This window comes from Sander vitreus, chromosome 23 (genome assembly GCF_031162955.1).
Source record: "Sander vitreus isolate 19-12246 chromosome 23, sanVit1, whole genome shotgun sequence".
Lineage (NCBI taxonomy): Eukaryota > Metazoa > Chordata > Actinopteri > Perciformes > Percidae > Sander > Sander vitreus.
The window spans coordinates 19,237,158-19,253,399 of record NC_135877.1 but is presented as its reverse complement, the minus strand read 5'-3'; the positions used below and the strand labels follow the sequence as shown (position 1 = coordinate 19,253,399).

Sequence of the window (16,242 nt, the reverse complement as noted above, 5' to 3'; positions counted from 1 at the left end):
GTTTTGGTGAACTATTTTCGTAAAATACGAGATCATATTCCAAACGAGCCGCCATTATGGTCGGGGAGAAGCCAGACCCACGTGACGCGTTCGTCCAATCAGCTGCCGGTTTGAATTTTTTGGGGCGTCGATACAGATTAGCGTCGCCTGCTGTTATGGAGACGTATTACGTCTCGTGCACGCGCAGAACGTACGCTCAAGTCGGCGTCGCTTCAGTGTGTTCAGAGGCACCATCTCGGGGAGGCTGTCAGTCCGACGGCCTTTTCTGTTGACGGTCGGGTTGGTGTGTCAGAGCCTTAACTCTCACACCTCTTTGAACCTTCAGAGAAGGTGGTCTTCAACACATCAACAAACACTATCAGTAAACCTGCCTTGTCATTTATCAGCATTCAGACACTCACTTTCTCTTTTGCACATCAAACAGGGAACCAAACCGCCTCAAAGAGCACTGTGGTTTGGTGATAATGGTCTGCCCGGAGATCACAGCCAGCCTAAACTGCTCCCATATGAGTTTCTAAGTGAAGACTGGTATGTGATGGGATAGCTTACAGAGCATGGTGGCAACAGCAGAGACCAACCAACACATGCTTCATTACTGCTCATATAAACACAGAGAAGGCAGGGCAGAAAGGCCCACTCACTTTGATTCAAGCACACTTAAATAATTACACATTTTTAAGCAGCAAAACCAATTTAAACTTCTAAACTTTAAGAAAAGGTAAAGGTAAATAATAGAACAGTTACAACAGTCTGGTAAGTTCAGAAAATGACATCACTTTACTGTAATGCAGCCTTTAAAACCAAGAAAAGACAGCACTTTTGCAATATTACGATATGCAAAATCTAAGACGATATCTAGTCTCATATCACAATATCGATATAATATCGATATATTGCCCAGCTCTATTGTACTGTAATTAGCAGTACCAGCATATTCCCACATTTGGAGGCTGTGAAAAAGCAAAGAAGTTCTGATATTTTCAAGCAAATACATTCAAATAACAACCTATTGTAGAGCCAAATTGAGAGGACAAGAAAACTGCATGTCGAGTCAAAATACAGTTCTTTAGTGTCCTTACGAGGTAGGTTACATCTTGTAATATGATGCTACGAGTGGTCAGTTTCTCCACAGAGAGGTAAAATGAAGAGGGGGAAGGAAAAGGAGGAGAAGAGGGAGGGTTTAGAAACCACTTGACCACCTGTTCAGAGAGTTTGGACACGAGCCGTACAGTAGAGTAGAGAGTTTTAAGGCAGCTGGTTCATCAACACTGACACACAGGCAATTGTTGTAGTGCTGAAAAACTGATGGTCATTTTTATTGTCGATTAATCTGTCTGACTGTAGTTTAGTCTAGAAAATGTCAGAAAATAGTGAAAAATACAAGGTGAGGTCTTTAAATTGCTAGTTTTGTCTAAAGATATTTCATTTGAAATGGCATAAAAACAGAAAAGCAGCAGAGCTTCACATTGCAGAAGCTGGAAAATGTGACTGTTTGGCATATGTTTGGCATTTGTGCTTGATAAATATACTACTAAAAATTGTTTTTGATTCTTTTTATTCTTGAAGAAACAATCTCGCCACAAGGTCCATGTAGTAGCCGTTAAGGAGCATTTTCTGAGAACTTAAAAGTCACATTATATGCATCACATCAGAGGTATATAAAGACATAGATCGGATTATATCGTTATTCCAGAGCCATTATCGGCCAATACACTGTATCTTGAATGCATCCTAATAGATATAGTCTTTCCAACTTTCCCTTTTCCCCTCACACACAGTCCTGACAAACACCTCATACTCTCCATGACGCAGGTGCCTCTCAAAGGCAGATTTATCTTATTATAAAACAGCCCATTGCTCTCTGTGTGTGTGTGTGTGTGTGTGTGTGTGTGTGTGTGTGTGTGTGTGTGTGTGTTTCCAGGCATAAAAGCACTCCATTTCTGTTTCTAGAGATAGCAAGGGCCGCACAGTTGAGAACAATTCCACTTATGTTTCCTTTGGAAAAGCAGAGTGCAGGAGAGAAAAGGGAAAGGGCAGAAAGAGTCTCATAAAAAGCTTTATGTAACCTGCAGACAGTCAACAGAGACTGGACTTCAAAAACACAAACCTGCAATAGGTCTCTTAACACACACATACTGACACACGGTGTTGGCTCAAGATTGACTGATATCATAAGTGCAAAAATAATTAAGTTAACTTTTGTTTGATATTTGACATTAATGCATTACTTTTGGGTTGAAGCTGTGACTAGATTACATTAGATTAGTTATCTATCGTTAAGTAATCTCAATGCAGTAAAGTATGCCATGTGAATTTGATTTTTGTCAGTGTGTGTAAAAGCTTCTGAAGCAACAGTTAAACCATCAAGGGACAATACAACTTATAATGAAAGTCAGAGTTGTGGGAAAACTTTGACATCACTGCTGCTGAGAAATATCGTCCAATATTGGGACAAAAATAACAACAGAAACACATTAACTACATTTGTTCTGGCAGAAACAAGACTGAAGTAGCGGTTTGTCAATTTGGTCAAAAACCAAAGTATTGGACAAATGAAAACTTAAACCGGATGATTGCGCTAAATGAAAAGTGAAGGGCTCACCGTCTTGTTCACGTTTGTATCAAATTTCTTTACAATTTGGAAAGACGGGGAAAACAAATAAAGTAAATAACATCTGCTGAGTCAGTCCCTACTTTGACTGTTTTCATTAATTTGATCTTAATATGACATTAGTTTAAAAGGCCACCTGAAAGCAAACAAATACATAAGAGGACTTTAAGATATATGTTGTGCAGTATAGTAAATACTAGAATTGTTGGCTCTTTGTAAATTATAGAGTGTGGTCTAGACCTACTCTGTATGTAAAGTGTCTTGAGATAACTCTTGTTATGATTTGATACTATAAATAAAATTGAATTAAAATAGGGGCGACCTGGTAGCTCACCTGGCTGAGCGTGCGCCCCATGTATCGATTCCAACACGCAGCCCTTTGCTGCATGTGGTTCCCCTCTCTCTACCCCCTTTCCTGTCTACAGCTGCCCTATCAATTAAAGGCAAAAGCCACCCCAACATTTAAAAATATATATGTAATTTAATTTTTTTTTTTTAAAGTTACTAAAATATTTAACTAAAAAATTTCCACCTCATGATGTCACCAGAGTAAAAGACTCATCCTCTGGGGATCATAAATGTCAGTACAAATTCCATGGCAATCCATCCATTGGCTGTTGATATATTTCAGTCTGGATCAAAGTGGTGAACTGACATTGCCATCCACTACGGTGTTAAAGTTAAATCCTTTGTCAGGAAAAAAAAACTTAACGTTAACAAGTTAATGTGATGTTCTGATGAAACTAAAAGTAAATCTAAAACACATTTTTCAGTCAAGTACCAACTTTAAAGAACTGGTTGATCAAGTCTCCTGCCCTCATGGACATACAGTACAAACATCAAGAGAGACTGAGAACTAACACTTACTCCTGTGTTTATGGTTGGCATGGCAGTGTTGTGAGTCTAAACACTGTAAAGGTTGACTGAAAGGACTTTAAACTGCAATTCAAATAAAGACCCACGCACACATGATACTTTATCTACCAGTTAACCAACCTGTGGCCTCTTTCTGATGCAATCGAGGAAGCTATAATCAGAGACTAAAGACGGACTCTTGTGAAATCCTCTTTTGCCCTTATTGTTTTCAATAAACAGATGAACTAGGTATCACTACTGCATCGTCTAACTGCATCCCCCAACATTAAGTATTGTTTAAGTATCGTTACAGGAAAATAAGGATACGTATGAGACTTATTTACAGCTTTAAAAAAGAGGTTTAATGCTCGGTGGTTCATTAGTTTAATCTGCATCATTGGATGTAGCCCAACAGTCTTTAGTAAGGTTCAAAGTCCGTCGGAGAAACAACCCAAACTTGAACTTGCAGGCTTATACATACAATATCAGACAGAAGGCTGCTGCCAAGATAAAACTGGTGCCAAGTGTTTGCCAAATTATAACTCTAACATCAAAAGCAACAGGAGTAGTTCTTTGGCTAAATAGAGAGAGGTAGCATTGTACAAGTTGGCCACCTGTGCATAATACAGGGTTGTGGCAGAGACATTTGGTGTCAGTAAGACAACCGTTTACCGCTGTGTATGCACAGTGTGCAGGGCCACACGATTTCAAGCTGTTGAACCAATTCGTCAATTTACCCGACGTGGCTGAGGAACAGGCTATAGCGCACCGCAACGCCACTACGCACCCTGAGCCACAAGTGTATGGTGCACTGGATGGGACCCATATCCCGAACGGCCGATGCTTCCCTCATCCGATGGATACCGGGTCTATAGTCGTGTGACTTACATGTTCGCTACATCATAACTTATTCGACAAAGCTGTTTCCATCTCCCATTTGCGCGTTAACTCTTTTTCAAAAAAGGCAAAAACCACCTCAAGCGAGCGTAAAAACTTTTTTGCGAATTTGAGGATGTTTTTTTAATCAACATTTTCTAATGCGATGCTTTAAAATGCGCATAAAAATACGTTGATGGAAACATGACTAGTGAGAAGAAGGAGGTTGATGCCTTCGTGGTGGGATACAGTCTCCTGGTTTAAGCATGACAAAACCAATATGTACACGGTGGCATGTCACCAGATTCTGGAAAAATTAGTCTAACAATGGCAAATTAATTAACATTTTTTATAATCATTTTGAGTTATTTTTTTAAAGTAGAATGCCAAAGTTCCACTGTCTCCAACATGATTATTTTTAGATTTTCTTAAGTCTTCTAGCATTTTAAAACAAGACATCTGAAGATGACACTGTGGACTCTGGTAGACTGGGACAGGCTTTTTGGGACCGTTTTATGGACTATTTAATCAAGAAAATAAGAAATTGATTGATCATGAAATTGTTACTTGCAGCCCTAGACATGAACTGTATGTAGACGTTATTCTCTATTCTTACTTTTACCCCAGAAGGTGCCTGAAAAGATTATGGAGTTGATCAGCTGACTTAAAAAGTACATTTTATGTTTAGGTTGTTTTCTACTAAATAAATTGATCATGAAACAAGATGTCAAGAGCCAGTAGCTTCACAAAAAAAAAACATTGACAAAACATGTCAGTTAGAGAAACGAGAGCGACTTTCTTTATTATCTACATTTCTCACAGTTAATCTAGAAGATAGTGGACAAAAAAAGTCATAGATTGAATCAGTGCCTAAAAATCAGCAAGGTGTACTACTGAGAATTAGTATGGCTAGTTATTATACAACAGGATTGGTGCTGAGAGAACAGGACAGAGGGCTGAGAAGAACAGCCAGGAAGTGACATAACAAAAGGAGGAGGAACGGAGATGAAGAGAGGAGGATGGAGGGGAGAGAAGAACAGGGGGTGAGGTTGAACAGACAGGAAGGAAATCTAGACAGGGAGAATGTGAGAAAGGGCAGATTTGGATTCACGTGTTTTGTAGACGGGGAACACACAGGATTTAACAAAGCTTGCGTTTTAATAAAAATAAGCCAACGTTGACATCTCTACTGCAGGAACACTTTAGTTACATATTTATTGTATAATTTATCTGTTCACTTATTGTCTATGAGAGGCCTTTGAACTTTGAACTGATTCTACGGGAATGAAAAACAATAAAATACTGATGTGACCGAGCCGTTAATGCCGTTTTAGTGGCTCCCGCCACCTCCTCCCCAGACTCGAAGTTCATGTTGGTTGCCAGGCTGAGACCGCAGCATCCGCAACAATGTTGCTAGACGCTTGTCTCACATAGCCAGACATTACTCCACAGCACAGCCGAGTAGCTAACGTTAGATGCTGGCTATATTGACAGTCATAAAAGGCCGTGCTCACGCGGAGCTTTGTACCCAACTGACAGACACACTTTTTCGGCTTAGAATTACGGTAGGAACCGCTAAAAACACAACAATCACGCCGTCCTCTCCATCCGACGGACAGACACACTTCCTCGGCTTAGAATTAGCTACGGTAGAAAACACTAAAAATAACACTACCTTGCCGTCCTCTCCACCCGACTGAAATACACACTTTATTGGCTTAGAATTACGGCAACAATCGCTAAACACACTGCAAACTCACAGTCCTCTCTTCCCAATTTACAGCCCCCCCCCCCCCCATCTCTTGGCTTAAAATAACGGACCATTGTCGGCTATGGCCGCTGAACAGGCTACATGTTGTAAACAGCCGTGGCCCGCTTTGCAGGGCCGACCAGTCGGGATCACTTTACTGGCTGTGTCTCAATTGTTTTTGCAAGTAACCAGCTCGGGTACTAAACTACATAAAATGGCCGTCCCTTGTAGCCGTGATAAATGAACCTGAAGCTAATGCTTTCCTGTTCAGGAGGAAATTAGCCAACTTTACGTCCTTTTGGGCTCTAAGCTGTCTCCATCTTCAGATACATCTCCAATATTTACCCGGGTTTTGTTACGTCTCTGGTCACGCAACTGTTAGAATAAGTAATCCCTCTCCCCGCCAGTGTGCAGTGTGTTAAATACACACAAGACAAAAGTCTTAAATGGGGAAAAAAAAAAAATCGGGCGCCCAGATAGCTCAGTTGGTAGAGTGGGCGCCCATTTATAGAGGTTTACACCTCGACGCAATGGGCCCAGATTTGACTCCGACCTGCGGCCCTTTGCTGCACGTCATTCCTCCTCTCTCTCCCCTTTCATGTCTTCAGCTGTCCTGTCGAATAAAGGCCTAAAAATGCCCCAAAAATTTTGCAATACCGTGAAACTTTTGCTGAAGGTTATCATACCGTCAGAATCGTATACCGGCCTATGCCCAGCGATAAGATCTGAATCTGTCTACCACTGAGGCAGTCAGTCTGTCTATCAGTTGCCCTTGGAGATAAAAACATGAGGTACTTTTCCCACAGCAACAGATAAGGAAGTTGAAATCTTAGCTCAACAGTAGAGAATGACCTCACTTTAATGTGGGCAAAGATTACAAAAAAATCCAATAAAAAAAATAAAAATTAAAAAAATGTATCAAGAACTACAAAGACTCAAAATGGATGCAAAGAAATGATATTTCTTTTTTTTATTAATATGTCTGATAACAAACAGAAATGACATCATGGAAAACACACCTGGCGAGGGCTGCGGGGCGTGGTCAGGTAAAAAATACTGCACCATAAATCTATCAGCTCTGGGAGGGATTGGGAGGTCAGCAGTGGGGGAGGAACAAAAGACAACCTCCCATTATTACTGTACTCTATGATGTCAGTTGGCTCCAAGTCATTTGAAAGGCGAAACACAGCCCACACTTTATTTCTTCAATTGTGAACACTGGTGTCCTTTTTACACTAGTCACTGGAACAGGACAGTTCACTGTATGAGGAAATGGCACTTATTTTTCCACAGTGACACGCACAAAGTTCCTCTGATGGGCCAAGATTATTAATGCTGAATTCATAAGCTGATTTAAAGGCCCGGGAATTGAGCATTTATGAGTGGTGTGACTGATGCACTGTTTATGGAAAGCACTAAGACAGTAATGGGGTTAATGCTTCATGATATAGGCTCCTCTCTGAGCTCAACACCCTCAAACTGAACATTTTAATTTAAAATATTTGAAATGGCATATTTAATAGACTGTGCCAGACTAGCCAAACCTCTCTGTTAGGTTAAAATATCTGTTAAAGCACCCATATTATGCTCATTTTCAGGTTCATAATTATATTTTAAGGTTGTACCAGAATAGGTTTACATGGTTTAATTTTCAAAAAACACCATATTTTTGTTGTACTGCACAGCTCTCTCTCACTGCTGCAGATCCTCTTTTCACCTGGTCTCTGTTTTAGCTACAGAGTGAGACCTCTTTTCTTCTTCTGTACTATCTTTGATTGCACTCGCACATGCGCAGTAGCTCAGATGTAGATCATGTCAGCTAGCTAGCTCCATAGACAGTAAAAGAAAGGCCGTTTCTCCAACTTTGGTCAGTTACAAGGCAGGATTAGCTGGGAGACTTCTAAATGAGGGCACACATGTAAGTAGTTATTTTGTAGATTATGGTGAACTTGTGTGTGTTGTAGCAGTGCTTTGCTATTGAGAACGAGGTCGCATGCTAGCGTTAGCATTAGCATGCTAATGCTACGAGCTAACGGTTGCGGTCAGCCAGCTCGTTTCTTGTGACATCACAAGCCGTGCAGATTTTGAACAGCTCACCCGGAGACTGAAGGCAGGACACATTCAGAAACCCGTATCTCACTCAAAACAGCATGGATGGATTTTTTACAAAGTTTGTATGTGTGTGGAAGCACCGGAGACACAAAAGAACACCCCAAATCCCAGAAAAAGTGTTTTTTTCATAATATGGGCACTTTAAAGAAAAAAAATAATAAATAAAAAAGCCAAAACAGTTTGTCACATATGAGGAGGTGTGTTGGGTTTCCTTTCGGTAAAAAGATTTAAGGTTCCAAACTTGGTTTTACTTGTGTTGGACAGGCTATAATTGCCTGAATCAAATACAAAGCCATCTTATACCAGGCTGCATGAGATTCTTGATAAGCAAACTTCCTCCCTGCATCTAGCTACTTTTGGACAGTGTACATTCGCTGTCTTTTGCAACCCTTAGCCACACTTTAGAGCACCAGCTCCGAACTGCAATATTGTGAATACTATACAGGTTTATTGATACATGCATAAACGTTGATTTAGACAGAGTGAGAAGGTCCAAACTTCTCTTTTCAGGACAGCTCTAGATACCCTACACTATCTAGGCCTATATTATTAAGTTATTCATGGTCAGCCGACACTGGTAAGTGAAGAACCAACTGCTGACGTCCATCCATTACACAGGCACAACACAAGCACTGTCAGGGCAAACTACATTAAATGTACTGTACCATGCTGGAGGGATATTTGGCTATTTCTGTAAAGCACTTTCTAAAGCCTGTTTAAAATAAGTGCTCTGTCAATAAATTGAGTATTGTAAAAATAAGACTAATTTTGTGTCTGTGTAAGTGGAAGCAACATAGCCACGAGCTCCAAACATCATGTGAAAGATGATGAATAAAACCACAGTAAGCCTTCAGTCTGCCAGGATGATTTGAATTGAAGATGAGCCGCTTTAGCTGTCCAGCGTGCGTGTGTGTGTGTGTGTGTGTGTGTGTGTGTGTGTGTGTGTGTGTGTGTGTGTGTGTGTGTGTGGGATTACCCTTTTTTCATGGGACACACAGACCCACTGGTCAGCGTGACATTTCCCGACAGAAACACCATTCACACACTGAAAAGGTGGATGAGTGGGTAAGCAGGGGCAAGAATGTGTGTGTGTGTGTGTGTGTGTGTGTGTGTGTGTGTGTGTGTGTGTGTGTGTGTGTGTGTGTGTGTGTTGATAAAAATGATAAATCCTCGTCCGGCCAGACTGTTACATCTCATTTCCCTGTTTGACAATCCAGAATCAGTTCATCACCCAGCCGTCCGTCTGTCTGCCTTTGTGTCTCTCTCTCTCCGTTTGTCCTCTGTCTCTCTGTTTACACTCAAGCTTATTAAACTTCTCTTTTTCACACAGTATGGACTACAGCCTGGCACCTTAATGAGAAATGTTGTCTCCTCTCTCCTGGGAGACACTGTGTCAACAATGTCCAACTGAAGTCACATTCAGTCATCCTTTTTGTAGTCAAAAATAAAGTCAACGTCAAAAAGAAATCAGCCAAATTATCGTTAATAAATTCCTGCATATTGATATTGACCTCAAGCTACAGTATAGGAATCATCGTAACTTGCAGCCCTAATCTCAACATGGTGTTGAGATAAACTGCAATGTGCCTAATTTAGATTAACCTCCACAGCTTCAGTATAATTGTATGTTCACATCTTGCTTAAAAGTTGTTGGTTTTTTTCCATCTTGGACATCTTTAAATGACCACTAGCCACAGTTGGTGCTGACACAACGCTTTCAGTTTCATTTATACTGCCAGCTTTACTACAGTTACCACATCCTCGAAATGTCCTAGCCTTAGCAAACTCCAGTATTTTAGATAATCCATAACTGAAGTATAAGTACAACTCAATGGTAAACATGAATAAATACACAATCGAATCTCACAATAACTTTGTATTTTTCCAATAGAAAAGCAGTAATTTCATATAGCAGTCTCACGCATTCTTCCCAAAGGACACGTCTCTTCTCTAGTTGCAATTACTGTTGGCATGTGGGAAACCACCATACAGGAGCCAAGGTCCCATTTCAGGTCGGGAGACACAGTTTTAGACGCCACAGGTCACAACCTCTCATGCAGCACTGTATGGGCCACATTGTGCATCCACTCCACACACACAAGCACACACTGCCATGAGGAATCTGCAAGCAAACCATGTCACACACACATTAAGTAGGCAGAGAAGAAGAATGGCTCAATTCTGTTACAGTATGCAGAGTTTTGAAAAGTGTGGAACAAAACAGCTGTGTTTGCAATACTGTCTGAGACACTGTTAGCATGCGTGAAAGTGCATACAAGTGGACCAGTACGAGTGCGGGCCACTTGAAGACTGTAGAGGGCCAGTATTTAGAGTGACCTAATTTTTGGAGTTCCAGACATGATAAAGCTGAATGCCTTTGGTTTTAACTCTATCCAATGCCCAGTCTAGACCTAATTCTTTCAGTTCTGCAGGCAAGGTAAACAAACAAACCTTCACAAACAAACTGAAATCTAGGTTGGAATGCATAATTATATTTAGGGTTGTTTAAACTCTGAGACGAGGCCAAAATGGGTCACAAGGTTGGGGTTGTGGTTGGCTCATGTGATTCCCTAAAGGTAATAACCACTGGCCTGCTGATCAAAGTCTCCTACTTATGTATGTGTCAACATGTGTTGTTGTTGATTCAGTATTACATTTAGCATCCCTTAATATGCAACCATGTTAAATACTAAGACTATAACTGATACAACTATCTGCAACAGGGAGGAAACTTGACACGTACATGCAATGTAGGCTAACCCTGTCAAAAGGGGATTAAGCCACAAACTGGTTGTTTAGCAAATATTCCTTGCTCCAACACTTGCCAAACAATTATCTCGATGTATTGCTTCCTGGTTGATAGGCAAGCCAATGTGAAAGGTAAAACATAAAAAAAAAATACAATTTAACAAATCCTAAGGGTCTTCTGCCGACTTCGGCATAGAGAACATCATTAGAAAATCATTAGCTTTTCAACTGGCTCTGCTCCCTCCACGGCGGATTTTATTGGGCGAAGTTACCAGGACACAACAGGTGAGTCAACTCTAAAAGTGATCATTTAATTTAAATGCGTGCGTTTTTTAATTACTTGATGTATGCCGAACTTAAGTATGACTAATAAAGAAATGCAAATTAGTTTCAGTTGACTTCTATAACGTATGCATTTTTACTAGTAAGATAGGGACTTTTTATTTGACAGATTGTTGAATGAAGTTCTAAGCGACGCCCCCTTCTGAATGAGACGACCTGACTTTTAGAGTTGGTCTACTTGTCTGCAAAACACAAACAGCTTACAGAAAGGTTATCTTGAAAAAAAGCGAACAGTGTATCATGTTTACCTTGTTCACTGTGATTTTTCCCGAAGGTTTTCTGAAGAAAGAGGTCCTGGCCGTGAAAAAGTACTCTTCGGAGTCCTCCTCCAAACTGCTGTAGCCACTACTCATCGTGCTATTCCACGTCATTTGCGGAGAAAACGACTCGACTCAAACTCGGCCACATTAAACTCCCCAAAACTCAACAATTGTTAGCTTGAAATTAACTCCTGGTAGCGACCCACGTCTGTTTGTGCTCGCATTAGTCGATGTTTGCTCAGTATGGGATGGTTTCCTCTTTGAAATCCTCTCAACGATGTTCCAATCCTCCTTCCTCTTCTCCAGTCAAACACACTCGCTTTATTCCACCGGCATGACCCAAAAAACTAATTTAAACGTCTCCATTTTTAGAATCAAAAACGCAACTGTCAGTTGTTAAAAAGGTGGTCCGCCAGTTTTTTATAATTCGGTAATTTCGAAAGAGATAACGTAGAAAATCCCTCGCAAAACTCCAGTTAAACGACCCCTATCCCGTTACGGTTGAATGTATGGTCTAACTTATCTGTGTGTGTGTGTGTGACAGCGAGGCTACAGTAAGACCCCGCCCACTACGATTTACCAACCAATCAGCTGTATGACAGATACTGACACCACGCCCAATGTAACTCGACAGCCAATCAGCGCTTTAATGGCAGGTTTGAGTGGTTTAAGTTAAGGATGATACAAAACTGTGAAATAAATAATGGAGATTGGCACAGAAAAACTAAAACAAAAAGTAGTGAAATTTCAAAATATCTAAAATATGTTTTTATGTGATATTTCTTATGCAAAATGTGTAACATTCGTCTCTGGACATTCTAACTTAAAAAAACATATCCCAAGTAGTTATCACATCAGTTATTTTCCTTCTCATAAGTTACTCAGCAAAGTAAAGGACTTCTACTCGAGCATATTTTTTTTATTGTTTTAGTGGTCTATTGTACTAAATAGTAATAAACTGGGTCACTTTCCAGCCTGTAAATCTGGGTAGCTCCTTCATTAAGTGCTCCCTATTGTTTTGTCTCATAAACAGCCCAGGAAAAATCATGAGAGTTCATTCTTTAACTTGGAAATACTAGTTTGGCAAAACAATCCCAACACAGTCCATTTTAACAGTATAGCACAGTCTTAATGAGCAGGTGGAGTTTGTTCAGTTATCATGGAGATGGATTGCGATCAATCCATGATTGCTGCCTTGCATGTTAAAAAAACAAATTAAGACAGTGTGGTACTACTGAAAGCTCCAAGGTCCAACCTTTAACTTTGAATGATATAGAAATAGATGTATCTTTGTCTCAGCATATTTCCAAAACACAGAGAGGAGATTCAAGCGTGCAGGTTTTCTTTAACCATCTGCACTTCCTGCTGACATTTGAAGTGCCCAGAGGCAAAATGAGAGGCTTCTTTCTCCTCACCAGTAAGAGGCGTGGACGTGGAGTCACCCTTAAACCTCAGTAAATTCAAAACAAAGCTTGAAAAAAAACCACCACTGAGAAGAATAAAGTTACCCACGTTTCTAAAAAATAAATGGTCAAAAGGTCAGTTATAGAACAGCCGTCCCTCAGCAAAATGTAAAATGTAGTGTCTTACCTCGATCAACAGGCAACAAACTAGCGCTAACTTTCTAAGCTTTTTCCTCTGCAACATGCTTATCATGCTCCTGCAAGCATCAAGTAAACTAAAAATACAGACACCAGGGCATTTAATAGCTAGAGCTGGACTGACGCATTTTATGTGTGTCAGTGTATGTGTAATTGCTAAGGCCAATGTACGCACCCTTCTCATTGGGTGGAAAAGGACTCGTGTACAGATGCCTTTTCCGACATTTTAACATTTGCAGGAGGTCTTAATGTTGGTGGGAGGTAATGTTTGATTGCATACATCTTTTTTGAATTATAACTGATGAATACAATGTGACTTTTTTTCCATTCTTTAACAATCTTTATCTGCAGTGAATGTTTTAATGAGCACAGAGGTAAAGCGCTCCCATCTAATGGGCTAATTATTTGTTTTTCCTTTTGAGTGGGATTACACTGTGAAAATTAGCTGGAGACCCCAGGGTGTTTGTTAATGGTCAGTTTGTTTTGTCTCCAGTTCCTACAAATGTCTATCCGAGAAATCTAGACGCACCCTAGCGGCAGCAAATGTAATTTGCAGCCAGGGTCAGTCTAGCAACTCTCTGTTGGCTTACGAGCTGGAAAAACCAAACTCTAGTCAGGCCAATCACATCGTGTATAGAGTAGGTGGGAGGGCTTATGGCTGCTGCTGCTGGGAACAGCGGTCTTCTGGAAGACTTGGAGTTAAGCTTTTCTTTGAGAAAAGAACAAAGAACGGCACTGAAGTCATTCTTAAAAATGGAAGATGTGTTCAGAGTTTTGCCGACCGGATACGGCAAAAGTTTAATCTGTCAACTAGCTTCGCTACCTTCTTCGTTGCTGTGCTTGGTTGTAGCGCTATCCTATTGCGTGCAGAGGGAATTTGAAAGACAACCGTTTATCCCGCCCCTCGGATTGAGCCCTGTCAATGGTGAGTTCCCAGACTCAACATCTTGATGTGGGTCTGGCTTGTCAGGCTAACAAATGTCCGCTTTGTTAGTCACTTGATTAACCTGAAAAGTAGCCAGACTCTCCTCCAGCGCGCTTTGGAGGAGGCCGGTCTGGCAAAGTGAGACTACCTGAAAAGAGACCTCAGGCAAGAAGAAGCAAGTAATGCCACACCCAACAAAAAGATAGAAACCAACAGATAATAGAGTTAAATCGAAATTTGGATGATATTATCTACATTAATAACTACACTTTGTACAAATCAATGAGAAGTCTCAATGGTTTGGTTTGGTGCCCGAGTAGCAGTGCTTCGGCTATAGCCTACTTCACCCCAATATAGTCCCAAGTCAATATTTGCCTAGGAAATCGTCTAGTCTTAATCTGCATTGCTATTTGTACTCGTTGTGAATACGCAGGCCACAAGAAGTAATTAGGTTTTGTTTTTGTTGTTGTTGGGTCACTTTTACTTACGACATGCTAACCGGCAACATAGGATTCCATTCACTACGCTAAGCTAAGCTAGCGGCGGCGCTGCCAGACTAAGACAATGCATGCACTGAGACAAAAATGCGTTTGCCCACCTATATAAATATAGAGGAGATGGTGAATAACCCTATTTCAACAAACGGTGGCGTATTCCTTTAACATGAAAGAGCAGAAATGCACCTATAGTGCCTGTGTGCTGCCGTCATACAGCATCATAAAACATGAATAAGAAATGCAAAGCATACTGAAACCCTATAATACAGCATGTTCAGTAGAGCAGCAACCTGCTGAGTTTATGAGGTCGTAAAGTGGATCAGAGTTTTATTCATGTTTGCAGCGGGTCTCTTATGTCGCCCCAACAACTGTAAGCTATTAGGGAGCACAGAGGCAATTAAAAGTGTTAGTGGTGCACCTTCTGTTTTCAGCTATTTCCAGGACTGTGTTTCCTACTACATGCAGGGTTAAAGCATTTTTTAACATTATATGTTTGTATAATAGCCCACACAGCTACAAATGAAGGCCCAAAAACTAAAAAAAATCAGCAAAGCAGGGTCAGCTGCAGGGTGAAATCTACGGTACATCTGCACTAAATCAAGCCCAACCCACACACACACACACACACACACACACACACACACGGAACAACCAGCGGACGAGCTCGGAGATTTTTTAGACTGACAGGCTCTAATTTAAAACCAGTGAGGTTAAAAAAGGGACCAAAAATAAATATGGCACATCTGGGGCAGCCAAACCACCATTATGTCCTTTAAAATACTGTAGAGCTCCATCCTAAACACAAAGATAAGCAGCCACCATATTGTCTCTAATCTGTCCAGTGTGATACAGAAGAAGAGCAAAGACTGCTACATATTCACGCAAACTTTAATCATTAATATACATCAACAGCACGGAGGACACAATTCATAATAAATTATTTGGCTCTATATTGCAAACTGATTCAAATAATTTGTTGTTGCAGGGCATGTAGAAAGAGTTTAACAGGCATACAGTGAGTGTCCTGGTTATATTTGGGTTAGTTGGGGGTATCCCAGTTACTTGTTACACATGATGTGTGTGTATATATATATATATATACATACATACATAAATATATGACCGGTGACCGGGTGTGAAATCAGCCCTGATAAGGTTTCACCACAGTATACACATACACTCACCAGTGTTAATCTGTTGTCCAGTCACTTTGGCCCAGAGCCAGTCTGGTTAAACATTTCTCACATTCCAGCATGGGCAGCTCCTAACTAACATGCAGGCACTCTACTGTAACTCTGTGGCTGTTAACATGAAGGCACAAAGTGAACAGCAGGTGGATTAAAAGATTAAAACTTTCCCATGGCACCAACATGCATCTGGTACTCTACATGTACTCTACACCGTGTTTTATTCATCAAATGTTTTGCATTTCCAGATAAGTTAAATGGTTACATGTTCCATGTTCACTATTTACATAACTTGGACGGCGCTTTACGTTCTGATCCTTGCACATTATGTTTGTTTTACAAAAAAAGTTCTTAATAAAATGAGAAAATACTCCCTAAAAAGTACTTTTTGTTCTTCAAGTATTTAACAAGATGTTGAAGAAGAGAGAGATGTGGAATGTGGTCTGGTGGTTTTGGTGAGATGGATGATCTGTAGCTC

At 40.5% G+C, this 16,242-nt stretch overlaps 1 protein-coding gene across 4 annotated transcripts in view; it reads right to left on the bottom strand.

Annotated features, from left to right (window-relative positions):
• The window catches only part of rassf3 (Ras association domain family member 3), a 78,685-nt gene that overhangs the window by 23,965 nt on the left and 38,478 nt on the right, over positions 1-16,242 (bottom strand). The window contains exon 1 of one of the 4 annotated variants that reach the window (XM_078243182.1): positions 11,543-12,082. The exons of the other annotated variants lie outside the window; for them this stretch is intronic. Coding sequence (XP_078099308.1) covers positions 11,543-11,665 — 123 coding nt within the window. The 5' untranslated portion in view covers positions 11,666-12,082. Of the gene's footprint in view, positions 1-11,542; positions 12,083-16,242 lie in introns of those variants that run through there. 4 annotated transcript variants of the gene reach the window in all.